Source organism: Athene noctua, chromosome 19 (assembly GCF_965140245.1).
Source record: "Athene noctua chromosome 19, bAthNoc1.hap1.1, whole genome shotgun sequence".
In the NCBI taxonomy this organism is placed as follows: Eukaryota; Metazoa; Chordata; class Aves; order Strigiformes; family Strigidae; genus Athene; species Athene noctua.
The window spans coordinates 5,049,546-5,077,022 of NC_134055.1; the positions used below are offsets into that span (position 1 = coordinate 5,049,546).

General features: G+C 49.5%; 1 protein-coding gene across 2 annotated transcripts; it reads right to left on the reverse strand.

The window, feature by feature from the left end:
* Positions 1-27,477, reverse strand: CPD (carboxypeptidase D). 2 transcript variants are annotated; one of them, XM_074922583.1, is made up of 21 exons: positions 26,817-27,477; positions 24,096-24,343; positions 16,121-16,263; positions 15,258-15,427; positions 14,288-14,655; positions 13,687-13,878; positions 12,617-12,784; positions 11,312-11,421; positions 10,785-10,887; positions 10,168-10,310; positions 9,418-9,587; positions 8,511-8,822; positions 7,113-7,308; positions 6,714-6,849; positions 5,748-5,897; positions 5,233-5,328; positions 5,078-5,142; positions 4,789-4,920; positions 4,212-4,397; positions 3,800-3,899; positions 1-3,135 (listed from the first exon to the last, which is right to left on the reverse strand). In XM_074922583.1, the coding sequence occupies exons 1-21, from the start codon at positions 27,464-27,466 to the stop codon at positions 2,909-2,911; spliced, it is 4,065 nt and encodes a 1,354-aa protein (XP_074778684.1). In that variant the 5' UTR covers positions 27,467-27,477; the 3' UTR covers positions 1-2,908. The 2 variants fall into 2 exon arrangements, with proteins under 2 accessions (XP_074778684.1, XP_074778685.1); XM_074922584.1 differs by having other exon boundaries at positions 5,748-5,865; positions 6,694-6,849; positions 12,617-12,772; positions 13,675-13,878.

Consider the following 27,477-nt stretch of genomic DNA (forward strand, 5'->3'; position numbering starts at 1 on the left):
TGGACATCAAAATAGTTTTATACAGATTATTGGATCTCAGTATACAGGTAAAAAACAGAGGGCCTGGCTGAGGGCAGAGCCAGGCCTCGCCTCAGGCTGCCCCATCCCGCTTCCAGGAAAAGGCGATTCAAGTCCCTTTTAAAAATGTACATTTGAAGGCACAGTGCACGGACCGACACGCTCCACGGACAAGGGCCCACGGAGGACTGGCTCCTTGCCCGAAGCGGCACAGGCACTCCCGCAGATGGACGGACAGACAGACAGACCGACGGCGAGGGGAGGCCACTCCTGCCTTCCCAAAACTGGCAACAAACAGCCCCAGCGCTTACTTGCTGCGGCTCTGAGCACAGGGCAAGAGCCAGACACAGACCTGGTCCTGCTGTGTAGAAAAGTCTCGTACGCTTGCAAAACATCTGAAATCCACTCACCTTAAACATGACACCTACTCCAGGCTAACTGCAAAACGCACTCTCGGAGGGAAAGGGCCAGTTCTTAATGAGACTTACTGCTAGTGGGACAAAGCAAGGCCAGCTCGGTCCCATTACCCGCTGCCAGAGAAAACAAACCCCAGAGCTCCAAGAGCCATTTGCAAACTCAACTTTAATATAAAACCCCAGCTGTGTCTCTGGTTAAAGCCCTCAGAAGCAGGAGAAGTTTGGAGATTAGGCAGGGTTATTAACGCCACTGCGTGCTGCAGCCCATTACCGATGGAAAAGGGTCACAGCCGAGGACCAAATCCCATGCCCAGCTCTGCGCCATGAGCTGGGAGCAGGCAGAGATGTTCATGGCTCCTGTACAACACAGGCAGCAAGAGCAGCTCTTTCACACCACAGCGATGTGGGACACGAGCATGGGGAATGCTCAGCCTCACGTCCCTGTTCCCAGCACACCTCCCCAGCCACATCATGTGTTTCTTGCAATATAATTCCCCATGCAACAGGGTAGAAGGTATACTGGTGTCTAAGGGTTGTCTTTGTTCCTCAGAGACCTGAACAAAATCAGCCAAGACCATGAGCATGGCAGCACGGCCACAGGCACATGGTTCGGGAAGAGCATCTACTGCACACAGAGGTGAGGAACAGCTCCTTCCCCAGGTGACATGGCCCAACAGTCTTCAACAGTTTTCCCCCAGAGACCAGGTCAGAGCCCTGCAGAACAGATGCCATCATACATGTGGGTGCAAACATCTCCCCCACAGACACCATGTGCAGGTTTCACTAGTGGACCTCCCCAAGCTGCCAGAGAACAGATCAGCTCAGGGCAAACTAGGTGCCCAAGATATTGCTGCACCAGGCTCCTGCACCCCGGAGTTCAGGTCAATGGGGCAAGAATCAAATAAGAAAATGAGCAGCAAGAAAATAAGTGCCTATTCTAACCCCAGCCTTCTGCCCAGAAAGCACAGGAACACCAGAGATATATAAAGGCTTTGGAAAGCAAACGTTTCAGCCATTCTGGACATCCCTTCTATTCCCCACAAATCCCACGTTTCTTAGGGATGCACGCTGCGGCTCCTCTTTCCAACTTCCTGCCAAGTGCTACCAAATTTGGCTGCTTTTCCCTTCCCCTCCAACACAGTCGTTCAGTGCTCCCTCGTGCCTTTGCACCCAAGGCCCCGGCAGCAGCAGCCACAACTGCAGACACACAAGCAGGTGGAGCTGTTGCTACATACTTCGGAGATGCTGTAGTAGCAGAAGAGAGCCAAGCCAGCAGGCTAATCTGATGCCTACCATCACCAGAGCTCGATGAGAGGGTGTTTCCTAAGTGCTCTGATCACTAAATGGTATTAGGTAGACAATGGCAAATGGCACAGCTTTTTTCAAAATTTAAGACTAAAACTGGGCCATGGACACCCCCATGACCTCTCTTCCTGCTGCTCCAGTAATGCTCAGATACAAAGCAGCAGTCAGATTTCACTGTTCCCTCCTGAATAGTGGTGCACTTGAGCAAAAATGTTCAGGTGGAGTCAGTAAGCAACTGCTTTTCTACAGTATCCACCACACTCAGTTTAACCATTTGCTTAGAACAACCTTCAGTTGCTCCTTCAGACACTGTGCTGTTGTAATACTAACGTGAGACCCCGAGGGCCAAATCTACTGCACAAATAAAAAGCAACAAGGGGTGATGGGGATAAAGTTTCTTTCTTCCCCAGAAGTCAGGAAGAGCAGTACCGCAGAGCTGGCAAGCAACTGAACTTTGTCAGAGTTCACTGAAGCTCTGACATTTGCTCCTTTCTCCAGCTCACATCAAGAACTGATGTCATCTCCCCCAGCTTTCAGGATGCCAAGTCACTGCCTGGAATTAGCAACGCATCAGAGGTGCTCCAAAACCACTGCAGATCATAGCAGGCCACAGCATCTCATGGTGGAGAAAAGCTCCAAAGAAACAGCTGAGAACCAAGGGCTTTTTTTTTTTTTTTTTTTTCTTTTTTTGGTCTTTTTGCAAGGGCTGCTCTGCAGAACGTGGAGTCAAGTGAAGGATTTGGCTTCCCCCAAGTACAGAATGGAAAACATGAAATCAAAACTGGTAGAGAAACTGCTGTGGAGTGTTGTAACTATGACTCCGTGCAGGTCTCGGGGCACTTCCCCACCATCTGCTGACTGCTGAGATGCCGGGGAAGTGCTAGGAACTCTGCTGGCCACCCTGTTGTCTTTCAAACAACGTCATGTGGACCTCCATATCTTCACCCAAAAATGTAACAAGCCATGTCCTCAGCCCAAACACAGGCTCCAACACCCACTGATTTGCATGTACACAGGAACAAAGCAAACAGTAGACCGAAGCTGGGAGTTGCCACCCACATCTCTGGAGGACACAACCTGCAAGTTAACATGTCAAAACTGAACCACAGGGCTCGTCCCCCCGCCACCGAGTCTGGTCCATGGAAACCTCCTTTCCTGCCTGGGAGGTGTCAGTGTTTGCTGGAGTACAATGTTTCTTCTTCAGTGTCTGTTTCATCCTGGAATTCGTGGCTCAGGAGGGACTTCTTTGAGCCAGTGGACATCATACGGATTTCATCCTCATAATCGTCGTGGTGCTGACGGAGGCGGTGGAAGCCATCCTTGTGTCTGTTGGACTTAATCGAGCAGACACACCAGATGATACAGGCAGTGAGGACCAGAGCAGACATACTCGCACCTGCCAGAGACAAGGCATTAAAGTTAATGTCATGTTCCCCCACCCCAGAGGCTCCTAGGCTTGCCACCACCTCTCTTACCTTCTACAGTCACAACCACTTTCCTTGCTTCGCTGTGACCCGGCTCCTTCCTCCCAGGCCACAGAAGCCATGCCATGCAAGAGAGCTGCTGCCAGAGCAGCACTGCACTAGCTTTATTTTCTGTGCTTGCAATCTAGGATAACATCACTGAGCTTCTCTGCAGACCACTGGGTAGTGAGGGGTAGACCTCGCCAGCCTCCCCAGTAGCTTCCACCTTGACACACACGAAAAAATAAGTCTCTTAATGCTTACTTGGTGCCACACCACTCAAAGAAACCTTGAGGAAGAAGCAAGATCTGCTAACTCCCAGTATTATGCACAAACAGGCTTTCCCCATTCCAGGCAGCTCAAAGTCCATTCTGGAGCCTTCAGAACCCTAAAACACTCTCTGTGTCCTGGCCCCTTCCATCTGCTAGCCCAGCATCACCAGATCCAAGGGTTGCTGGACCAGTTTGCAAAAGGGACAGCAGAAGATAGCTTAAGTCTGCAGGCTGCTTTTCCAGTTCAGCGAAGAGAAGGGTCATTGTCAGCATGAACTGGTACAGAAAGAAAAGCTCAAAGCTTTGATCAAAAGTGTCACTTTACCTGCAACAGTCACAACCAGCTCCCTTGGCAGACCAAATATCCTGTTTTCTGTGTCAAATACAATGAACACAGAGCTGGGTGCATCATGACGTACAAAGACCTGCAGAAAGATACAACAACTCAGACTCTCTCAAAGCTTGCACCTCTGTTAGGTGTCCAGACAAGAGATACACTTGCTGACCAGGGCAAGACCGGGCAGATGCCAAAGATAAGTGCGATGGAAAGAAAAGCTAGTGCTCAAAGAAACCCTCCTGTGCTGGGAAATTCTTCTCCATCCATTGTATCAAGGCAGAAAACAGCTACTCTGGGCACATAATCAGGAGCTCAACATAGCCAACTAGGCAGAGCCCAGACAGGGATGCCTTCACATGGCAGGGAGCGTGGGGAAGGTCTCTGATACACATTCACATACCTTGACATGTTTCTGCTGGTACCCGTCGGCTATTGCATTGATGCTGTGCAAACCTGGAGCCAACAGCACATGGAAATAGCCACCTTCTTTAGTAGAGACCCTCAAACCTTCATTAAGAATAATGGTAGCTTTAGAAATTGCCTTGCCACTCTTGTCCTGGACGAACCCATGAACTCCCTTATGAACCTGAAATAAAGCATTTCAAACCCTTTGCATTCACATCCAAGCGTACGGCACATTTGTAACTAAAACAGGATCTAATCTTGGCTTCAAAATACAGCCCATTCTCCATCCCTGACCCCCATACTAAATAGAAGTGCACAATACTGCCAGGACTGCTCAGCCCACTGTGAGGCAACACAGCACCGATGTTTAACTCTTGTGTCAACACATTTCCTGGTCACTTGCTGCCTCTGTTCAATCCATTCCTCACACAGTCTAAATTATGACCATCTGTAATTACACAGCACAACAAAAACACAAAGACTCTCCATACCACTCTCTTCCTCTCCCCCTCCCCACGCAGCCCACTATCTTCACTCCTTGCCAGAATTTCCTCCCCCAGACTGTGGCTCACCTCCACAAGCATGCTAAGGAGAGATTTCCTGTGGTCTGCCCACAGGCCAGGAAGCTGTCCTGCACTCGGGAAGTAACAGCAGCTGGTATAAACAGTGATCTCAGGACAACGACCAAATGTAACGCTGAAATCCTGCGAAAATCGAAACCACAGTTACAACAAGAGGTGGTATTTAAACAGTTTGCAAAGTGCAGCTGGAGGTGGGGAAGTTTTGCCCAGACATCAGAACAAATACGCTTTTTAATGCTTCTTTAGCAGAGATGGAAAGCTTTGTGCCATGAAGAAGTACCTTCATGCTTCCCAAGTGACTGTGCCATTCAGAGCCACGGATCACACCGCCAGGAATATTCTCATCTGTGAGAGCAAGAGCACAGCTGTCAGATCTGCTCCAGGCAGGGGCTAGCACAAGCTGACGGCAGCGTTAAAGGATTTACCCAAACATACCTGACTTATTTGGACAGCCTGGCTGGCCCAAATGCATCAGCGGATGGTTGTTTGCATACAGAGATGCCAAATGCTTCAGTGTTTCTTTGTTCTCCACTACAAAGGGAAAAGTGAGACTTTAAGAGTGCAGCTCCTATTCACTAGAGGAGCAGATTCCCATTCTAACCTCATGATCCTGTATTAAACAGTGACATACTTTGTTTCAGGGGCATTCCAGATTTCCTCTAACACTGAGGGGTGGTATCAAATAAGACTTTATACTGTCTTTGGCAGAGGAAACTTTTAAATACTGTTGTAGGAAAAGAAATGGTAAGTGTTCTGATCCCTAGCTGAATCCTCTGAGGTTTCATAGCTTTACTTAACAGACTGTCAACTCCACATACAAAGGGCTGAACACAAAAGGAGGCTACAGAACATCACCAGTGCAAAAAGCTCTTACAAGTGGTCACATGAACTTCTGCAAAGACAGCCCGAGGGTAACTGTTCATGCAAGGCCCTGGAGGAGTCAGTCATACCTGTCTGTGCTGGCTTATCATATGGGTAAGTGACAAGCAGAGATCCTCCATCCAGCGCAACAGAGAGGCTGAAATCCTGCTTCAATATCAAGTTCTCTATGATGGCTTTGGTCTCAGGCTCTCGTTTCCCCGAGTAACGGGAGTAATTGCCTGTAAATCAGAACAACAAATAGAAAAGGGAATTGACAACAGTTTCCTCTGTTATTTGAGAGGCCAGCAGAAGTACATTCTTTGGTTTTGCCTGAAGCTCAAGTCTGCTGCATGTATTAAAAGGTATCTGTTAGATCTCAGCAGATGCACCTGACAGATCAAGTAAAGCACCTAGTCCACACTACCCATGGGAGGAATTAATCTACAGAGCTAAACAAATGTGACACCTCACATTTCATCAAGCTCTTTACTTCTGTAATGCAGAGGGTATTTCATGTGTGTTTGCTCTCCTCAATGCCACCAAACGGACATTTTCTTAAGAAAGCATTTGGGATGATCCCAGCCAAGCCTGGCCAGAGAGAACACTTGGTCCCCAGGAAGGATGGGCATAGTCTTGATTCTGTGCTATGGATACAGCAGGCAGTTACATGGAAACCAGCAAAGCATAAAAAGAGGAGACTGCTTCCAGGGAGCATGAACAGAGGGCATTTTTCAGAAATCAGGCGTTGAAAGAAATCAATTAATGGGAAGAATACATTAGGTGTTGTCCAACCTGTGGACTGTTCCTAAAGAACTTGGCTTCATCTTTTCCTTAAAAATAAGAGACTGACAATTACCATCTGTAAGGGGGATCCAAGCTTTGGAAGCTGCCCAGCAGCTATGCTGCTTAGGCTCCAGGACAGGGGTTCTGCTCTCTTTACAGGTAGACCCTGTAACCAAATGACTTCACCCAACCCCTGAGCACCCAGCAGACTTCTCCAGCAGCCTGCATTTCTATAGGGACACCACACATCACGTTGCTTGAGTTTGCTTTACTTGTGAAGTCTGTGTCCAGATCTCTGCCATGAGCATTAGTCTGGCCTATCTTCGATGTGCAGCCTCTCTCCTGTGCTCTCTCACGTCCGTCTGGATTCAGGGAAGGCACAATCACAATCCGTGTTCGGTCAATCAGCTGGACAAAAGGAGGAGAAACAGTACATAAAGTGCAATTAGTAGGGTTCATTCTCTGTACATCTCATTTGCCTGGATTTCATGTTAGGAACTGCAGTTCCTGGTTCCTACTCGCCCTGTGAATCTCACAACCCCTCCCCATTATGCACAGGATCACTGCAAGCCACAAGCCAGTGTTAACAAGACAAGTCTCTCCCAGTGAGCACTGTCTTCTCAGGACAGAGCTGGAAGGCTCCAAGATAGTCCCTTGCACTGGCTCCTCACCTTTGTAACAGCAGCGTTCTTCTTGTAGTTCATACAAAGAAATTCTGCCAGTGCCAGGAGAAGCTCTGTACCAACAGGAGCATTTCCGTGAATACCGGCAACAAATCGGATCTTTGGCTCCTCAGGCTCAGACTGGTTGGGTCTGTTGGAGATTTCGAGGGACCAGATCTGACGGAACTCAACGCTCTGACCCAAGCTGCCGAGAGATGAGAAACCAGAGCATCAGCTGAGGAACAGAGCTGCAGCCCTAGGCCAACCTTACACAGAAACCCCGGTGTGGAAAGAACTGCTGCCAACCTCCATGAGGAGGCTGCACAGACAAGTGACAGACAAAACACAACCACATCATGAGGGCAGATTTGCAGAGCACTGAACTGAATTCACTATGAACATCGGTTTGAACACAAGCATCTGTGTCAGAAGGTATCCAGGTCCAGATGTACAGGACACCCAATGCTCCATATATCTCTATATAGCCTATGACATCACGACTAATTTGGAACTGCTAAATCCCCCTGTGCTTCCAATACTGTGCTGTTTTTGTTTTTTTTTTTTTTTTTCCTTCAGAGCAGGATACATCTGGACATCAAAGTAAAGCATCCAGCATAGAGGACAAAAGCAGGACTATTTCCAGTAACACAGAAATTGTTGCCACAGTCATGCCATTAAGTTAGCAAACTGAATGCAAGCAAAGCAGGGAACACAATCAGGGCTGATGCAACTGGAAGGACAATAGGGGCTACAGATCAGAAAAGCAGCCTTGGCACCAGCAGGGACAGCACATGAGCACGTTGTGCCTGGTAACAACAAGCAAATGAGGCCCTGGGACAAAGAGATTTGTGCTTTCTGAAGCTGACAGAGGGTAAGCGCTACAGGTCACAAAGAAAAGTGGAGGACTGCAGCAGCTGGTCTCCTGCAGGAGGGCAGAGACCTTGGCTCAGGGCAAACTAACTCAAACACGTCTTGCACTACTGAATTAAAATCTGAAGGCAGACAATCAAAAATCTGAGAGATGTAAGACAAATTTGATCACTTTAACCGTGGACTCCTTAGCAGGGTGGATGTCAGAAAGGATCTGGAAAAGGAAGGAAACAGCATAGAACAGAGATATTTGCAGAAACCTGGGGCAACAATTCTGGGAATATCGCCAGTCCCAGGCACCCCTTTAAGTCAGTAAAATCTGGAAAAAGCACATGGACGCATCTGTGAGCTCCTGCAGCCAATGCTCGGCCACCGCACCCTTATGTGTGGGGTTGCCTTGAACGCAGGGACCGCAGGGAAGAGGGGGACGAGCTCCCCACCTCCGAGCCATGACATTCATAGCTCATCATTTCACTACTTCCCTATCCCATGCTGCTGCTCAGGGAGTTGCTGAGCACTGCTACTTTGAATTTTCACCTGGTGAGATTTGTGATGTGTGGGTAGTTCAGATAGAGGCCTCGGAGAAACTCCGAGAGGTCCTTGTAAGGGCGGTATCGGTATGGAGAGATGTCCCCTGAGGAGGTCAGCAGGAGGCGCTCCAGGCCATTCTCAGCAGAAAGGTCTTTGATTAGGGTCTCAAACTCCTTCTCGTTAGGGTCACTGGTGTCTGGAGTGTTCAAGACAGGCACCTTCCCCTCCTCCACTTTGATGTCTGTCCGTGAAAGAGTGAAGTTGACTTGCACCCCACCTTTGCTGCCAACTTCCACTGTTTTAGTGACTGGATCATACCTACCCAGGGAAGAGAACACACAAGAAAACGTCAAGGGTTCAAGGCCTCACACAAGCAGCCACCTGCTTCCTGACCAGACACTCACATGGGACCGCTAGCACTCCTCAGCCAAAAGTGAGGAGCATAAAAACAAAGAGCAAGAGCATTTCAAGGGGGCATGGGAATGGCAGGAGGACAGGGAGAAGCTCAGGGCCCAACATGGCGCTGAGCTGCTTTTGGCTCAGGTGTTGCAGGGTTACGTGGCAGACTGGCAAGATGACAAGTCAGACTGCTTTAACAGGGAGCTTTTGGCAGCAGCTGTAGTGATGAAGTCATTTCTGTGGGCAGCTGTCTGCAAGAGAATTTCCCCTAAAGACAGTAAGTTATCAACTCCTTCCCCACACCACCTCCAAACAAGGGAAGATTTGGATTGTACAATGGCACCAGGTGAGCAGCCTTTGACATCAGGGTAGCATCACATTGCTAACTCTGCACAAGCCAGAGGGCAGGAGGAACACCCATGCCTACATCTGCTGTAGGCAGAGGTGATGGCACTGCTCCTGACCGAGAAGTCTATCAGGCAGCTGTTTGCTTCTTGTGCCACCACGTACTCACCCTCGGGCAGATGCTGTGATTCTGTACGTCCCCTGGACCAAGAGGCGCCAGTAGTCTCCATCCTTGTAGGTGGTCACTGGATGGTTGATGTCAGCAACACTGATGGTGGCGTTGAGAATGCCCCTGCCATCCACAGCGTCCAGCACGAACCCCCAGACACCGCGGTGAACCTGTGCACAGACCCAGAGCCCTGCTGAGCACCAGCCCTCGCTCTGCCTCCCGCCCCACACAGCACTGTGGGATCCCACCAGCTCCCAGCCCTGGACATTCAGCATGTCCAGAGGAGCAATGTGTTCCAAAAGGCTTCAGGTCAGACTTGCCAGCAGCTGGCATGGACAAAGATCACCTGATGAGTACAATGAGTAATTGTTTGGCTCAGGGTGCCACCACAGCACTCTTTGCTCCACACCTTTGTTTGCACGTCCCAGGTGCGCAGCACTACCACCAACCCCGACTCAGATGGGAGCAGCACACAAAGGCCACTCCAGCCTCAGAAAACCAAGGTAGTGGTAAATAACAAGCCCACACCTGCATCACCTGGATGCTGCTTCCATACGGATTTCTGGTATGTTGAGAAGAAGGGGAGAAGAGGGAGTCAAGACCTGTTCTGATGGGAATGATTTCTGTGGAGCAGGTACCCAAGCTAGCCAGGAAGCAGCACTCACTTCACCCCACAGATCAGCCCTCTGGCACATCTAATGTAAACCCCGGAGGCAGCTCACACAATTGCTTGGGGTCAAAGCATCTCACCTGTTTCATGAATTGGAGGAGAGATCGGCGGTTCTGCTCCCAGTACTTTGGCAGTTCCTCAGCTTTGGGATATTTCACACAGCCCAACTCAATGGTCACTTCAAAGCAGTTTGTATTTAAGTAATTCCAGTCTTGCATCCCACCTAAAACAGGAATGTAAAAAAAAGTTTTGGCAAGGTCTCCTGAAGGCAATTGTACCACGCTCAAAAAAAAAAAAAAATAAAAATCAGATAATAGAGAAAGATGAAGTACAAACTACAACATGCATTTTATAACTGAAGAGAGAGGGCTTTACAGAGGGCAAGATTCAAGCATCAAAGGGATGCCAAAATAGCAGACAAATAACCATCCTTCTTGTAAATACCTTTCATGCTAATATACTGCTGTAAAATTTTATGAAACCATTCTGCTAATAGCCAGAAAAACTACACTATAAATTCTTTCCCCCAGGAATAACTTTATCTGGGTACATTATTTAAGAGGTTATAAAAGAAACCTGAGTCCCAGTAATCTGGCCTGACTAATGCAGAGTTTGTGACTGATCAGACTAAATTCTTTAAGCTGCATGTGCATTAACTTGAAGGTAAACAGTGCAAGAGACTTCAGGTCTACTTTACCTGGAACATTGTACCACTGAGCCCCATTAGTGATGCCATGTGGGAAGTACTCAGTGGGGTACATATCCTTACAAGGGCTTCCCTGATACATCTTTGTATTTTCCTGAAAAACAAGATGCAACATGTGAAGCTGAGCCTGCACTCTACAGCCACTGGCACTTTCGTTGTTACCAAACACAGAGGTTCATGTAGACACGTGTTTTGTGCTGCAGCCATACAACAGGCTGCACCCACACCCAACCCCAGCCCATAGACATCCTTGCTCTCCTCCTGGCCCGCGTACAGCACTTTCCACCACCCTTCAGGGCGTTGGGCCCTGTGCCTGCACAGAGCACTCCTCCTCCAGCGCCTGCAGACGGAACATGCTGGGCATCCATCCACTCCTGGAACAAGAGCCTCCCGCAGGGCCCTGCTGCCGGCAACGCCAGGCGCCCACAGTACCCGCACCCTCCTCCATCACCCGCTCAGGAGGTTCCCGACAGCAGCAGGATTTAACCCAGCAGGATGTTTTCCTGTTAGAGCTTTACCTTGGAGTAGGAAAGCGCCAGCTGCTGAAACACAGCATCGTCTGGAGATTTACTGTATATGGCTATTCCTTGTTCATCATCATCAAAGGGGTAATTAACCACCAGAGAACCTGCAGGGAAAACAAGCTTTGACTTGTACTTGCACACTTTCCAAGTGATCCTTCAGCCTAATAGGGGAAGTTTTTCTTTTTCTCCAAAGAGTGCCAAGTCTTCTCTTTCTGAAGACTCGGCATTAAACAAACCATTAAGCCCAGTGGCTAGAAAGACAACAAAAGCACAGGAAGAGATAAGACCACACCCAGTTGGGAAGGTGAACCCAAGCCAGGACACATCAAAGGTTTGGCTCTGACGTGCAAGAGGGATGAGCACAACCTCATAATTGCTTTCACAGAGGAGAAAGCAAAGGGAGGAATTTTGTAGAACATGCACAGTGCCCTTGGCCCAACTGAGGTAGTTTTTCATCCTTCTGGAGTTTATTGCAAGCACTGACAGATTATAACATCTTTGGCTTACTGAAGCCTTCCCTAATGTTGTACTAATAGCACTGTGGAACCCCAGACACCACCACTGCTGGAGAATTGCCAGCTCCCTTGTACCCACACACGGTATTTCTGCACTACAAAATTAAACACGCTAGCACAAAGCAGCCACCTGCAAGTTACCACAGCTACAAACCAGCAGACAAACTGTCTAGGGAATAAGCTGTAATATAGAGACTTAATTTAGATCGCTCCAAAAAGATAATTAAATTACAGCAAATTTCATATTTCCACCATGCAATTCAAGGCAGGGAACCCACAGGACTACGTCTTGCTCCCTTCACTTTATAAATACGATGAAGCCTTTAGCAGCCACAGCACTAGAACACATTCCCAGACACAGCTGCTGAGCAACCACTGACGGGTGTCCATCCCCATCTCCCAGTGGGCAGCGTGCTAGCTACTCCCTCACGCATGTGCTCCCGTCAGAGAAGGAGTTGGGATCCTTCCAGCAGCCTCTTCATCTCCCTACAAATGTGCCTGGGGACATGGCTTTCACCCACCCTCCCTTTCCAGCTTTTGATCCATCTTCCAGCAGCACAAACAAAAGGGTCGATTTACTTTTGTGTAGGCCCTTTGCAAATGGCCTTACCCCTGTCACAGGAACCTGGCTGCCTTCTCTCCTGCCATTTCACAGCAAGGCCAAGGGCAGAGAGCTCTTTGCAAGAGCTCCTCAATTCACACCTGAACACTGCGGAGATATCCCTGCAAACTCCCACCCCTTGAACCTCGGTGCGGAGGAAGGAGCTCGGTTGGGCTGTCATACCTCCGTGCAGGTTTGCTGAGAGTACAAATGGGTATGTCTTCAACCAGGTCATGACAGCAAGAGTTTCTGGCTGTGGAGGGTCTGCCACATGGAAGAACTGATCTGGGAAGTTCCGGTTCAGGTCATAGTTGTTGCTGTTGTTTCTGCCAACGGTACCTCCTCTGTCTCCTGAAAATTAAACACGTGTTCAAGCCTGTGCCCTATGCTATTTCCCCCTGCGGTGCAGAGGCTTCTTTTTCTTAACTACAGAGCTTAAATCTATCAATTAATGGAAAACAGCAGAGAGCAAAACAGTGCTGGGCATCCTACAGCCCAGAGAGATGGGGCCGCCACACGCCCCTTCAGCGACAGGCCTGCTCTGTGCACAGAGGCATCCGAGGGCCCTTTCAGCAGGTGTTTGCACAGGTTTTCAGGGCCAGTCAGACCACAGCCAGCAAAAAGGCAGCAAACCATGAACAATCCCAGCAGCCGGATGTCACGACCGCAGAAACCTCAGAGCTCACCTTCTCAAACCAGCCAGACAAGTTCTTTGTTACAAGGAAGCAGAGCTCTGCTTCCAGAAAATCATTCTGGACAGGCTTAGTTCTGCCAATCTGCAAGAGCCATGCAGTTTTAAGGACTTCATGAAGGATGTTTTTGCCAATTTCAACATCACAATAAAAGTCTGTATTATCCTTGGACAAGTGCTCTGCAGACAGCCTGTCTCCCACATCACATGTTATTAAGAGCATGGACTAAAGCACAGCAAGTATGAGCTGTGTCAAAGGAATGTCTTTTTTTAAAATAAGCCTTGGGATAGCCACAAGCCATAAGGGGACCCAAACAGGGGCAGCATATAGCACCGCTGAAGCATAAGAGCTCTCCCTCCCCAACACTTGACCATCCACATCCCGCCATGCAGGCTGTACCCACTCGTCCCACAGCACACACCAAGTCCCTTCCCAGCCTCCCTCCCAGAGCTTCCCTCTGCTCCAGCAAGGCTTCCAGATTTCTCAGAGAGGTACCGTGAACCCAAAGGCTTGTTCTTAGAACTAGAAACCTCATAGATGTTTCAACACAGACAGCAGTACCTTCCTGGGACTTCTCATAGCCATCAGGGTTCATGGATGGCATGATGTGGATCCGTGTGCTCCGGACCAGGTCAGTCACTTCAGGATCTGTGCCAAAGTTCTTGCAGAGGTACTCGATGAGGTTCAGGAGAAGCTCTCGCCCCACAACTTCATTCCCATGCATGTTACCAATGTACTTGAACTCTGGCTCACCTGCGTATACACAGCCGCAAGAGACAATTATAACCACTTACATTAAAGCTTGCGGACATATCACCACCCTGGGCATTGCTCTCTCAGGCCTTTCTGTGGGGCTGGAGGGCGTTTACCTAAAATTTACCCTTCTGCTTCCACAACACCAAAAAGGACAAACATTGTTTCAGGGAAGCCCCTTGGTCCTTCTGTCCCCAGAGCTCCATGATCGTGTAGATGTCCCTAGCAATGCTCTTTAACTCACACTAGTGCCACCCACTGCACTGGCCTTTTTAGAAAGGACACTGCAAGGAGCAGCTCAGTCTTCAGACAGGTGCCAGAGCTACACTCGTTTTTGCTCTGCCCATCGAGTCTCTCAAAGCAAAGGGACTGTCACTAGCGCCTCACTAAAAAGGATTTCCTGCATCACCTGCTTCGTGGATGCCAGGGTTGTCAGAGATCTCCATTACGTAGAGCTCCCTCAGCTCCACTGACTTGCCCACAGAGTAGAGTCGGGTTATGTTGGGATACTCGCTGGCGTAGCGCCGGAGAAAGATCTCCATGTCTGAGAAGTGATGGTGGCGGAAGTCCACAGGCTGGACGGGTTGATGGAAAGAGGTTGGGCTTGGAGCCTCGGCCTGCACAGAGGTGGGGGTGATGGTAGAGACAGGAGCAGGCGTTGCTGTGAACTGTGTGACGTTAAGGGCTGGTGGTATTACAGTCGGCTGTAAGGAGAAATCCACTTCTGTTGCAGCTCCCTCCTTCACCTCAACATTCTCTCTGGTCACTGGAGTGTAACTGTGAAAAAAATGAGCTGGTTTCATCAAAGAGGCTCTGCAGAACAGAGGCCAAAAGCCCCTGCAGCCTCTCCACCAGTCCAGCCTACTCCTCCCAGCCCAAACGTACTGGGCTGTTAATAACTATGTGAGAGATTCACCAGCCAACAAGCTGACAGGACTCATCTCACTGCCACCGGACCCAGGTATGCTGCTGTCCCCGCTGTGCCAAAGACTCACCTGTTTACAGACTCACCAAGGAAGAAGCCACAGGTGTACCACAGGGCTAGCCTAGGGGCAAGCTAAGCATTCACACCCAGACTTGAAACAGGATGAACTCTTACTGGGGCAACCCTAATCCACTTTCTCCCTTTGCCCAAAAAAGTAAGATGCAGGTTGATACAAGCAATCAAACAAAGGTGATAGAAATGCTGTGCATCCAACAGCACACCACTGCAGTGGGGCATGGGGTGAACAAACACAGCTGCAGCTCTAAGCTGGAGTCCTTTACTGTCACAGATTCCAGCCAAACCCTTAAACACACAAGATGCTTTGGGGGAAGAAATTAAGTGAAGGAACATGAGGAGCTGGCAGTGTGGGTGCAGGCGGTCACAGAGACATTACCCCATTACAGCTGCGGTCACGTTGTAGGTCCCAGGCACAAGCAGTCGGTGGTAATCACCAAATTTGCCTGCTGTGATGTTATGAGCAATACCAGCAACAACAATGGTTGCGTTCTCCAGGCCAGCTCCAGTGACTGCATCCCTGACAAAGCCTTTCACACCGATGTGGACCTGAGGAAAACAATACAAGAGCCTGGCTGAAGACAAGCAACATCAGGGGAACCACGTCCTCAGCCAGCAATACCCCCCTGCCCTTCCCCAAACACGGCAGAGCAGGACAGCTGCCAGGCAAAGACACGCAGTGCTTAGCCAGCCAGCAAGGACAGCAATTCCAGCATGATCTCAGGACTGATTCTCCCTAACAAATCCTCTAATTCATCAACATGGGCACACAACAAGATGAACACAGCAGGGCTACAAGCCATCTGAGGGACAAAATGCAGCCGCCTCCCTTCCCAGCCTAAGCTGTCACCTACTCAACTCATACACAGGCACCTGGAGACAGCTTGGCAGAGGACTCAGCAGTGCTGGTGCTTTTGAACATCACTGGAGGTTCACGGCACTGAAGCCATACAAGTACTCTGTACTACTTAGCGAGATTTGCATTGATCGGTCCCTCAGTTTAACAGAGTTTTGCCCCACGAGACCCCTCTGAGTGAAGCTCTGCTACTGTAGAGGATGTGGGAACTGTGGCAGAACCACAGCAGCTTTGTAGCCACCAACCTCTGCACAGCAACTGAAGCAGCTGTGTTACCGCACGCAGCAAACAAACCACAAGAGCAACTGAATACGGCGCTCTCAGCCCACCGTGGACACACGGGTTTCACGGCTGCTGCCCCCACGCCCCACCCCAGCCCGCACTACCTTCTCAATGAAAGCAAGGAGAGACTCCCGGTTGTTCTCCCACTCCTGCTGAAGCTGGGAGGTCGGTGGATATTTACAGCAGGACAGCTCCAACGTGATCTCAAAGCAGTTGGCCCACACGTAGTTGTAATCTTGCATCCCACCTGAGAAAATGAGGCAGACACATGTTCCATGAGCAACACACAGACATCCCACCACAGGATGCATATTTTTCCCTGTCCCTCATCCTCCCACAGCATCTCACCACGATGCTGTCCTAGCTCCACAGTGAACAACCTATGGAGAAGAGTCAGAAGAGATCACAGTGAGAACCTGTGCTGGGGAAGACCAAGCTCTGTTTCTCCCAGTAACCGGCACACTGGGCCATTCAAATCAGCCACAGAGTTCAAAGATGACAGTTCCTTTGGCCTCACTGCTCTGTCAGCTGTACTCAGCAGCAGAGCATTTGGAAATTCATATGGGTTCATTTTACTGGGAAGCCATTTTCCAGACACTACAAATGCAGTATTCCAGGGCAGGCACACTGCAGTTTGAACACTACTGCTGCCAAGTCCTTCGCCATGCATTCCAAGCTACCTTTAGATTTGTGAGGTCTTCCTGTAAGAGAAGTTATTCCACCCAAAATGAGCTTCAGACCTCTGATACAAAAAAGCACACCAGAATATCAGCCTGAGAAGTGGCAGCTTGAATCTGCAGGCCAAAACCAGTTTCAAGGGGCATACAGCTGTTATCCAAAAAAGATCATAGCAAAACTCTAGATGAGAGCAATGCTTCCCCTTCTCTACTTCCTCAGCTGCTCTTTTCTTCCAACTCCTTATATGAAGTATCATTTACTTGATATTTGGAGCAGCCCCAGCAGAAAGTCTGACAAGGTCTGACATGGTGACAGCAAGCAGTGAGCTGCAGCAAGTCACCTTCTGGAAACTCTCCTGATTTGGGAGGGCAGCGATGTCTCCCTCATCGCTGAGGACTCCTGTGATCCCGCAGCAGCCAGCTCCTGCAAGAGGAGAACAGGACACAGACTTGTCCACCCGAGAAACTCCAACTGGGAAATTGTTCTTTTCCCTGAGCCCTGCAGCCAAGTCACCAGCCTCCTCCCACATTCCCTCTTTAAGGCAGCAGCCTCAATCAATTTAAGGATGTTGCAGCACCTGGGGTCAGCTTGCTAGCTTAGTTTTAAACCAGCCAAATCTCTGTAAGCACCGGAACACAGGAGTGCACAGAGCTGTTTCCCAGTATTAAGCTCATATTGCTATTCTTACCCTTCAGAGAAACCACAGGCACTGCTACAAATCAGAAAGGTCACCTTGTTCCAGCAAGTGTCCTGACCCCATTTGCTGAAGTTTACCTTCAACCTTCAAGCAAGCAAACCTGTTTCTCAAACGAGGACGAATCATGTACCAGCAGGACCTGAGGTCTGCAGGTATCAACAGTCGTGATCTAGAGCTCTGACTTCAGCATGCTGCTGAAGATAGCAAATGTTCAACCCTCTAAACATTTGTGGAACCTTTCAATAGTTCAAAGGACATTTCAAAACCACCACAAGTCTGTGAAACAGGTTTCAGAGTCACCCTGACAAATCCCACCACATGACTGTAGCCAGATGTCATGGCCACATGACAGGATCGTGCCCACCATCACCACCAAATCAGGCTGTTGTGTCAGTATGGAAAACACACCACGCTAAGTTTTATGCATACTAATGATACCCCCTGGGTTACACAACCTTACTCAGTTACAATCCAGGCAGACTGGCGTGCCACAGCCTTGGCCTCCACTTCCTAGACAGCTTCATCCCAACCTGCACGGCAGCACCTGCACCCACTCAGCCCAGAGACCTCCACACACCAACTGAACCACTCCCACTGGTGTCCGCCAGACACAGGGGTACAGGCAATGAGTCTCTTCTGGGTAAGCCGAGGAAGTCAAGCTGGCTCTCAGAAGCCCATCTGTCACAGAAAAGCTATACATTTGCTCTGCAGGAGGCAGATAACTTCAGGAGGAAGGAAACCAGAAGACAGCCTGTAGCATATATCACTATCATGGCACCAGCCTACAGGAACCCAGAGGCCAGTCTGTAAGAAATGCATACTTTGTACTCCCACCCTTTGCTTTGCTCACAGGAGTGCTCCATTAGTGCTGTGCTAATAAATCTCACTTGCTTTGAGCAGTTCCCTAATCCTTCACAAGCAAGGGACCCTCTGAGCTGGCCAATTAACCTGCCAGCATGGATCAATACTGTGATGCAAATGCACTACCTGGCATTTGCAGAAACTGTGTTAATGCACAGCCAGGAAAAAGCTATCAGCAGCACTTTACTAAGCAGAGGAGGCTTATAATTAATGTGGTGGCTGTAAGCATTCACTGTCCCAAAAGGTCAGGGACTGCTGCTCTGAATTCAACAGCCCCACCACACTTGGGTAAAGCAGAGATGGACTGACGACATGAAGTAGGATTTAGAAAAACAGACCCTTGGGAAGATGTGCAGGACAGTACCACAACAAAGATGTCCCAGTTCCTCACAACTCCTCTGGGAGCCTGCTGCTAAGGGAACACGAAACTTTATTGTAACAAATCAAATGTCACTTGCTGCCAGAAACAGCATTGCAGCTTGTGCACTGGTTGAGATCAAACAGGAAAGAGACTCTTCTTGGCCCAGCACAAGGGGCCAAAAAAAGCGTCCGAGGACTTTAAAACTCTCAAACTCAGTTCAAGAGGTTAGAGGAACAAGGCCTGCGAATCTGACATATACTCAGTTCTATTCAGCTCCTGTTACCAGGGTCAGAAAAGTAACCCACAGCAGGCTGCTCTCTCGCCAGTAAACACCATGCAGAGTGAAACAATTTGCCAGCCTATAACCATCTGTTCATAGCAGGACACTAATGCATTTGAAAACATCCATACGTAAACCAGAGCCATTATGAAGCATATTTAGTGCTTCATCTGCCATTCAGGCAAATTTAGGACAGATGCTCACCCATAATAGAGCAGCAACGGACTAAATTAGAGCTTGCTACATCAATTTCAGTAAAACTGTCTCTTCAAAGAAGTAGTCCATTGCATACTTGAAAATTTGGACTGTATCCACTGCACATATTTGGCCTTCACTCGGCCCCGTTGCAGAGCAGGACAGTTATTTTTACAGCATATGGAATTACGTATTTTTCCATATACCATCTGCACAGCTTCTCATGGCTATGCAGAAGATCTGGAGGTATAAAGAGAGACCTGGACACAGCCTACCAAGAGCAGAGCAGAGCACTCCCAAGGCTATCAGATTACTGTGTTTCTACTCTACCTGTCTCTTTTGCTAATACCTGGGATAACTTGCTGGATTTATTCCAGCATTTTTTAATCACAGGGTGTCTTTTAGCCCACACTGTGTAAAGCTTCAGCCTCCCAATGAAGCATCATCCCTACTTTACCAGTGAGGAAAGCAAAGGAAAAGTGAGCAGCTTACAGTCACAGCAAGTCAGTCCCTGGCTGGCAGTAAGTCACAAAAATGCTGAGAACAAACCCCTCCCCTGCTCTGTCCCACTCCTTGAGCATCGGGACTGCACTTCAGGCAAGAATCCCAGACCTCCTGCAGCACACAGGCTGCAGAGTTCACGCTGTCAAGAATGGCTCTGCTCCCTGCCAAGCTCAAACCAGGCAGGCAAGCAGGAGAATGCAGCTCTCTAGAGTCAAGCCCGGGGATACAGATACCATAAATAACACCACGTGCCAGGAGAAGCCTTCCAGGCCAGCCAGGAAGGACTCTATTTTCAAACTGCGCTATGCAGAAACCTCTCTAATTCCAGCTCTCGCTGGAGCAGATATTAGGAGATAAGAGACCTGCAGCTAAGTTAAAGCAGAGAAATGGTCATGTCTACCCTGCAGAGAGAGCAGACGGCATGAAGGAAGCTAGAGACTTGATTAAATACATGACACAAGTCGCTTACTCTGTGGACAGATTGTTTCGTAGCATGAGACTGGGTGAGCAGCAGCACCAAACAGGCAGAGAAACGTTTTGGTCCATTAGTCTGCAATCATTAAAACTCAGAGGAGGTGAGGTTTGAGCAGCACATAGCCCAGAGTAACACAGTCCTGCAGCCTTCCCAGTGTGGTCCCAAAGAGGAGGGCAGTCTTCCCAAGAGCTGCACTGCCCAGGAGTTCACGTTAGAAGTGAAAAGCAGCATCAGACCCTCAAACCAGCAAGCCAGTATTTTTCTCAAGAAGAAAGAAAAAAATCGCAGTAATCATTTTAATGAAAACACTTACAAACACGTAAGAGCAGCTAATTGTGCGTATCCCAGAGAGACATGGCTGAAAACTTCTACCAGAGCTCATGCTGCAACTGCCTTCTACCGTGCCCTGGAAACAGCGGCCACCACAGTGATGCCATGAGCACCCACTGTTCTCAGCACTCATTTTAATTGCTCTGAGTTTGATGTCACTAAAAGCTGTTCAGAAGCTCCGTGTGGCTAGCAACCACAGTCAAAACAAGCTAGTAAGCACACATGTAACCTAATTCTACATTCAACCTGAGAAGTGCTTTCCGGTAGACACGAGAAACACCTCAAACACTTGGACATCAGAGACTCAAACTAGCAAGGAAAATAACTTTTAGGAAGGGACTGCAAATAAGGACAAGACCTTCCAAGGCTGCCCACAATATACCCTAGTGAACGTTATGTTGAATTCAGTTTCTAATCTGAGCTCTTTACAAAATAAGGGCAAGCATACCCTTCCCACAGACATGACCTAAGTGATTTCTTAACTGCTTGCCAAGCATCACCTGAACCATACACCAGCCCAGAGTTGCATGTATTTTCTTGATTTGAACCAGCCACTTGGTAGTTAAACCCCTCAGAGGTTAAAAAGGAAGGAAGGGTAAGAGCATGTACAACAGAGATAGCCCCTAAAAAGCATCCCAGTCACAGACGTGCCTATCTATAGCAGCTGGAACGCAGAAGCCAAATTCAGCTGTCTGGCAGAGATCCATCTTTCTCTGGGCACACTTGACCTTAACAATTACTCCAATGGTTTGTACTTGCCACCTCGGTTTGACACACATAAGAGGTTATTTGCAAACTCAAACGAAAGTTAATGGGATCTGGCACCAGCATAAAACTTGGACTGGTAACTCTGGGACAATGAATCCCATGGCAGTTTGCTTTCTGACATGTTTGATTTCACATGATAAAACGTGGCAGGAAAATTTCCACCTGTTGAGACATTATGTTCTCATTTCTTTGTTTTTCCTGGCTTTGGTTCACTTGGAGTCTGCAGTCTCTCCTGGCACAACCCGATCCACAGGCCACAAGCGCATGCCCTGCACCGTTCACAGAACCGTGTGCTCTGGCCCTCTCTAGAGCTCAGCCCAGCCCAGGGAGCTCCCGCAGCTTACTGGGATTTACCCAGCCTCATTTTAGCACACATTTACACTCTGCAATCACTGGGAAAGACCTCCTGGTCTGAATATGAGCCTCAGCAGCCCTTGGCAGAGAGCTGAGCAAGTCAGATGACTCAATACAGCCACCGTGGTGGTTTTGCCGCTTCTGTCACTTGCTCCATACAACTGACTCCCCTTAGCCTGGTCTTCATCCACCACTAAAAATAAGTGTTAACACCTAAAACCCTGAAGGGACACAATAACTTCACACAACATCAAAATATACATGTACTGGCCTCTGTGGTATCTGTTAGTTCACCTGTGCTCTTCCCTGGCTCTCAGCTCCCGTGGGTTACACTTCACATAAACTCCTCCGCCTGGGAGGTGCTCCGAGAGCTGCCATCACCCTCCACGTGTGCATCTTCAACAGCAACAAGACATAAATTACTACTCAGGGGAGAGGCCACACAGGTGCCCAGCGGCTCCTGTCTGCCACCTCAGCAATGCTCCATTCTTAGTTAGTGTCACTGCACCCTCCCTATAATCTCTGCCCATGAATCGCCTGCAGCCATCAGCACTGAGACTGAGATTGTGGTTTGTCACAGCAGAAGGATTCATTTCCACAGAGCCTGGATGCTGGAGGCTATTGGACATAATATAAACCACAGTGATGGCAGCACAGAACTGGTCTTCAGTTCACACCTTGCTATTTCCTGTGAAAGGAAAGTAGGTGAAACCTCTGCTCTGCTCGCTGGCAAGGCAAAGGCAGCCCGAAAGGTTCTTGCACCAGTACCACAGCCACCAGCCAGGTGTCTCGCATCCTAGCAGGAGAATGAAGAAGTTAACCCTGCAGCAAAAAACACTGCTCACTGGGAGCAGAGGAACACCAACCCAAAGCTCTGGAATCACGCTCCCTTCAGAGCACACCCATCCCACTTCATTACAAGGGCAGAAAACCTTAGATGTGCAGCTAACAAACCTTCCGACCGAGATGTGTGCTGATAATGACTGCCACCAGAACAAGGCTGCACAGCTCATCCAGGATATCCTGTTCCCTCATAAGCAAATTCACCAGATTACACAAACCTTCCTCCTGCCGGACTTTTCACAGCAGCAGAGTGAACCCTGAGCCAACAAACACCAGGGCTGGTGTGCTCGACAGGGTGGAGAGAAGGAGACAGCTGCTAGAGAAAGAGATAAAACTGCATCTTATTTGAACACGACATTTTATTTGAACAGTGAAATCCTGGGGAATGATTCAGCCACCGCTGAAATCAAGACTTTCTCTTCCAGCACAGAGGTGATATGTTCAGGTCCAACAAGGGATCCCTCCCCGCCTTCCCAAGTAAGGTGGAGGCAGGGTTAAGATAGGAGTCAGCTCTGAAGCCCATGTTTCAGAAAAACACCATCTTACTAGAATTTGTTAAGCCGTAAACTCTAAAGGATAAACAACAACATTTGATGTCACTGCTTGCTCAGCACTCCTGCTATCATCCCTCAGTCCTATGAGGGAAAGCAGAGCAGTCCGAGCGCAGCAAAGCAACGCAACTTCTTCAGATCATGTATGCAAGGTCTTTGTTGTGTCCTCACCGCAGATGTTTCTGCACTGTCTGGTGAGACCACGGTTGTACAACATCCGCTGAGGGGGCACAGCAATGGTAGAACTTCTTCGAATGACACGGCCAAGATTTCTGTTTCCGCCAGCTCACAGAGCCTTTCCCACAAGAACATCTTGTCACAAACTGTCACTTAAATCCCATTTTCAGCAAAACCGACGCACATAGAGCAGCCCACCACATGGCTGAGCCAGGCCAGACTCCTCCACACAAGCAGAGCGTTAGCACCAGGAGACAACTTGCTTATATTCACATCACTTCCAAAGAAGCTGCCTAATGGAGGGATCAGGAGCTCTCCTAGAAGCCCTAGCAGACTGAATTTTGGATCCCTTCTAGATCCTGCCACACTAGTGGAAGAGAACAGGCTGTGCTGGTTGTTACCCTCTGCACAAGTCTAGCAGCAGAGCAGTTCATAGAAAAGCTGCCTACCCTCTTCCAGCAAGAGTAACTAGGTTAGCTCAGACCATGTATTTAAATAATTTTACATAGCTTTACAACAGGCTCTTCTATAATTATTTACAAAATTACAAGTTTGAAGGTTAAAAAACCTCTCACAGAATACTGGCATCAGTTTAATACATTTAACAATAGTTTACTCTTTCTTGTATCAGAATTTAGCAACTTTCTGGAGACCTAACAACTGTTCATTTGGCAAATGAAGCCTCCCACAGGTAGGATAACTCGCCAACACACCTAACAGGGTCAGGAAGAACCCTCCAGTTTGCTGTGGTCTCTTCCCTACAAAACTTCTCCCAAGCTGTGACTCATCAAGCACTTACTGGTGTGCCTGTGATGCCACCTCACTTCATTTCAAGCTGTTAGAACACATTCAGAGCTAAAAATACCACTTCACCCACCGTCCTTTCCTCTGTGATAATCACCACTGGTTTGGATGTCAGATCCCAGCGGGATCAAGAAACTATTTCTGTAAGACACCCTCTTCAGTGACCTAGCAGAGTTAGAGCGATTCACCAGCACAGCTTACCTTCTACATCATACCACTGGGCACCATTTGTGATACCATCTTGGAAGGTCTCTCCCTCCTCGCCAGGGCAATTAGGTTTGCCAGTTCTCATTATGGGATGATGTGACGCATAAGCTCTTGCCAAATATTTGAACACTTCGTCATCAGCTGATTTACTGTAGACTCCTGTGGGCTTATGCGTGGGAGAGTCATCATAGGGATAGCTTGCAACCACTGAGCCACCGTGAAGATTGCCAGAGAGCAGAAACCTGAGGTTGGGAAGGAGAAGAAAAAGAAAGAGTCATACTGGAACAATTTCAACAGGAAGCTGGCTACAGCCACCCAACCAGTTATTCTGCTGCCTTCCCACCCAAACTGTGTTCTCAGGAGCCTCCAAACTCTATTTGGGATCAACAAAGCAAAACGTGCCCACTGGATGAGCTGCCCAGCAGTATTGCTACTTTGGAAGAGGAGTGATCAGACCCTGCTCCATTAGCCCTGCGCAGGCAGAACACCTGTGGAGCTGCAGCTACACCACAGTTACGTTAACAGATGCAAACTCATCCGACACCAAGTGGGCTACTGTTGGATACACCGTCCTGGGAGACATATCCCCCTGTATTAATGGCAGCCTCCAACACATCAAGCAGTGTTGTAAGAGGGTCTGAACAGCATCCAAGCGGGAGCATGGTGGAGAAGTCAGCAGATTTTTGCAATAAACCAACTCTTGGACTGGTTTATTCACTCCCCAAACTGACATCTGCCATTACTGGAGATGAAACAAGTTTCTTGCTGCAGCCTAAGACAGAGCCCTCAAACTCTGTGACAGACAAGCAGTGCCCTGAGCATAAAGCCACATACATGGCTCTTCGTCAAGCTTTGAGCAACACCTGGTATGTCCAACAGAACTGACTTGCAAAAATAAAATCTGGATGGGTGACAGAGCTGTCAAAAATCCAAAAATCAGAAAATATAGCCCAGTGTGGCCTTTATCACACTAATTTGATCACAGGCAGCATAAACATTTCAATGAATCCTAAAGGTAGTTGTCTCTGCTCTTCCTCTTTCCACCAAATACAGCATTGAGGGAAAAAGAGCTCTCCTCATTCAGTCAAATGGGATTTAGTTTCTGAGCAGACGTAACGTGACCAATACCTTTGCCTTGCTTAAAATAGAGCACATGAATTGCATTACACTCTCTATCTCTTTTTAAAATCAAACAGTTGTGTTTACCCATTCATTTTTTTTTATCAGTGGTTATGTTAGTTTAACAATTGTACCAGCATTAACTGGTGCTGCCAGGCAGAGGGATGCACAAAGCACCATGTTCTTCCCGTTTTAGCCTCTCTTACATGCAAATCCCACCTCAAACACTTGCAAGAAAAAAAAAAAAGCCCAAGGTATTTTCAAAATTATATTAACAATGTGCATGAGTTTGCTTAGTAACTAATTCTGAGTTGAACCAAATCTGGAGGGATTTTAGTGCAAACTGCTGCATCGGAGCTGTCCTAAAGGATCCTTAGGACAAGCGATAGTGGTGCAGTTCATGAAGTTCCTCTAGAGCAATAATCCCCATGGGCACCACCATCCACCAAGTTTTAATAAAGACAGTTTGTCCAACCAAATTTTGTTCCCTAAAACTAAGCAAACATTATACAATGCTGAACATTGTGTGTGTGTTGGTTGGATCCAACCAACAGCCTTACAGTACACTGTGGCCATCAGTCAGCCCCTCTCTGTTTCTCTCCCTATCCCCATTTTGGGAAAAGGGCCACAGTTTGTTCCGGTGCGTTGTTTGTATCTGATCAGACTTTGCCTTCTGGCTTCCTCTGCACAACTTCACACGGTTCGTTGCACTGAACTTAGTGGTTTGGACCTTCCACAGTTCTCTAAAGAGCAGACAGCAAATGAAGAGACAGTGCCCAGCCTGGCTGCTGAGCTTCCCAGGGCCGCCCCAGGCCCCAAACCGCAGCTGGGCTGCAAAGGTGCCATCTCCCCTCCCGGGCTGCCCTGCTCCAGGCACGGCAGCTTCCCACCTTTCATCCCCTTGGAAGGTGAGAGCCTTCAGGGTCAGCGTGGGCACTTAAGGCTCAGTCCTGCACACTTCGACAGGACAGAGGAGGAAGAGGGTCCCAGGAGCAGGGCCTGTATTTGGAAACGCTGCCACACAGAGCATTACTGCTAAATCCAGGGAATGTCCCATGAAACACAGAAATGTGGAGAAGCCCTGTTCAACACAACTCTGTCAATGTGTTTATACACAGACCACCTATACGCTTAACCCCAAGTATTTTAAGCATCCCACAGCTCAGGGTGAAGGAATTAGGGGCCCTAAGAGCAAGACCCACAGACAGGCTTAAGACAGAGCAGATGAGAAGTTTCCAGCTGCAGGCTCCTGGCGATGGGAGATCTGCAAGATGGCCACGGAGGCCAGGACCGCCCGGGTGCGTGAAGGCCACAGGCTGTGCCCAGGGGGGCTAGTATGGCTCCTTGGCAGGTGCACAGCGACTTGTGGCCACCAAACCACTCTTCCCAGCACGAGGGTTAGCGGGCACACGGTTGACCCTAGCAACGGGCCAGCCTTTATCGCAGAAGTGGGGGAAATGGCTTTTTTTCCCCCAAAACCCTGCCAGGAAGCGCTTGGAAACGCTGAAGGCAGGCTGAAGCCTCCATGGAACAGAGCCGAGGGTGTCCCTTTCCCCCGAGGAGGGTACCGGGAGCGCGGGGCCGGGCCGCACTCACTTGTTGCGGCGCATCCAGGCGATGAGGGCTCGCACCTCGGGCACGGGCTCCAGGTCGGGCTCGGCGACCCCGAACTGGTCAGGGAAGCTGCGGTTGAGGTCGCGGCCGCGGCTGTTCTCCCGGCCGCCCTCCGCCCCACCACCGCCGCCGCAGTCGCCTTCGCGGGCGCGCTCGAAGCCGTCGGGGTTGAGGCTGGGCAGCAGGTAGAGGTCGGTGGTGTTGAGCAGGCGGCCGATGCGCTCCTCGCCGCCGGCCCAGCCCCGCACCAGCTCCTGGGCCAGGCGGAGCAGCAGCGGCCGCGCCAGCGGCTCGTCCCCGTGCATGTTCCCCACCAGCTTCACCTGCGGCCGGCCGGGCAGGGCCGCGCCGCCGGGCTCCTCGCCGGCCCGCTCCGGCCCCAGCCCCGCCGTCAGGCGCAGCACCCACAGCGGCCGCCCCTCCACCGAGTCGCCGATGCTGAAGAGCCGCGCCAGGCCCGGGGGGGCCGCGGCCGCAAGCGCGCGTAGCGCCTCGCCCAGCTCGGCCGAGCGCAGGTACCGCAGCGCCTCACCGGGCACCGCCGCCTCCGCTTTCTTGATGTGGGCGGCGCGGGCCGGGCCCAGCAGCAGCGCGCAGAGGAGCGGCAGCAACCCCCGCGCCGCGGTCGCCATAGCCCCGCCGC

What these genes read in the sequence shown, in the direction of transcription:
- CPD (XM_074922583.1), bottom strand. Translation starts at nt 27,466, where the DNA reads ATGGCGACCGCGGCGCGGGGGTTGCTGCCGCTCCTCTGCGCGCTGCTG. An exon ending in AGAACGCTGCTGTTACAAAG is followed by an intron (nt 6,850 to 7,112) that starts GTGAGGAGCCAG and finishes CCTTTTGTCCAG; the next exon opens with CTGATTGACCGAACACGGAT. An exon ending in GTCACTTGGGAAGCATGAAG is followed by an intron (nt 4,921 to 5,077) that starts GTACTTCTTCAT and finishes CGATTTTCGCAG; the next exon opens with GATTTCAGCGTTACATTTGG.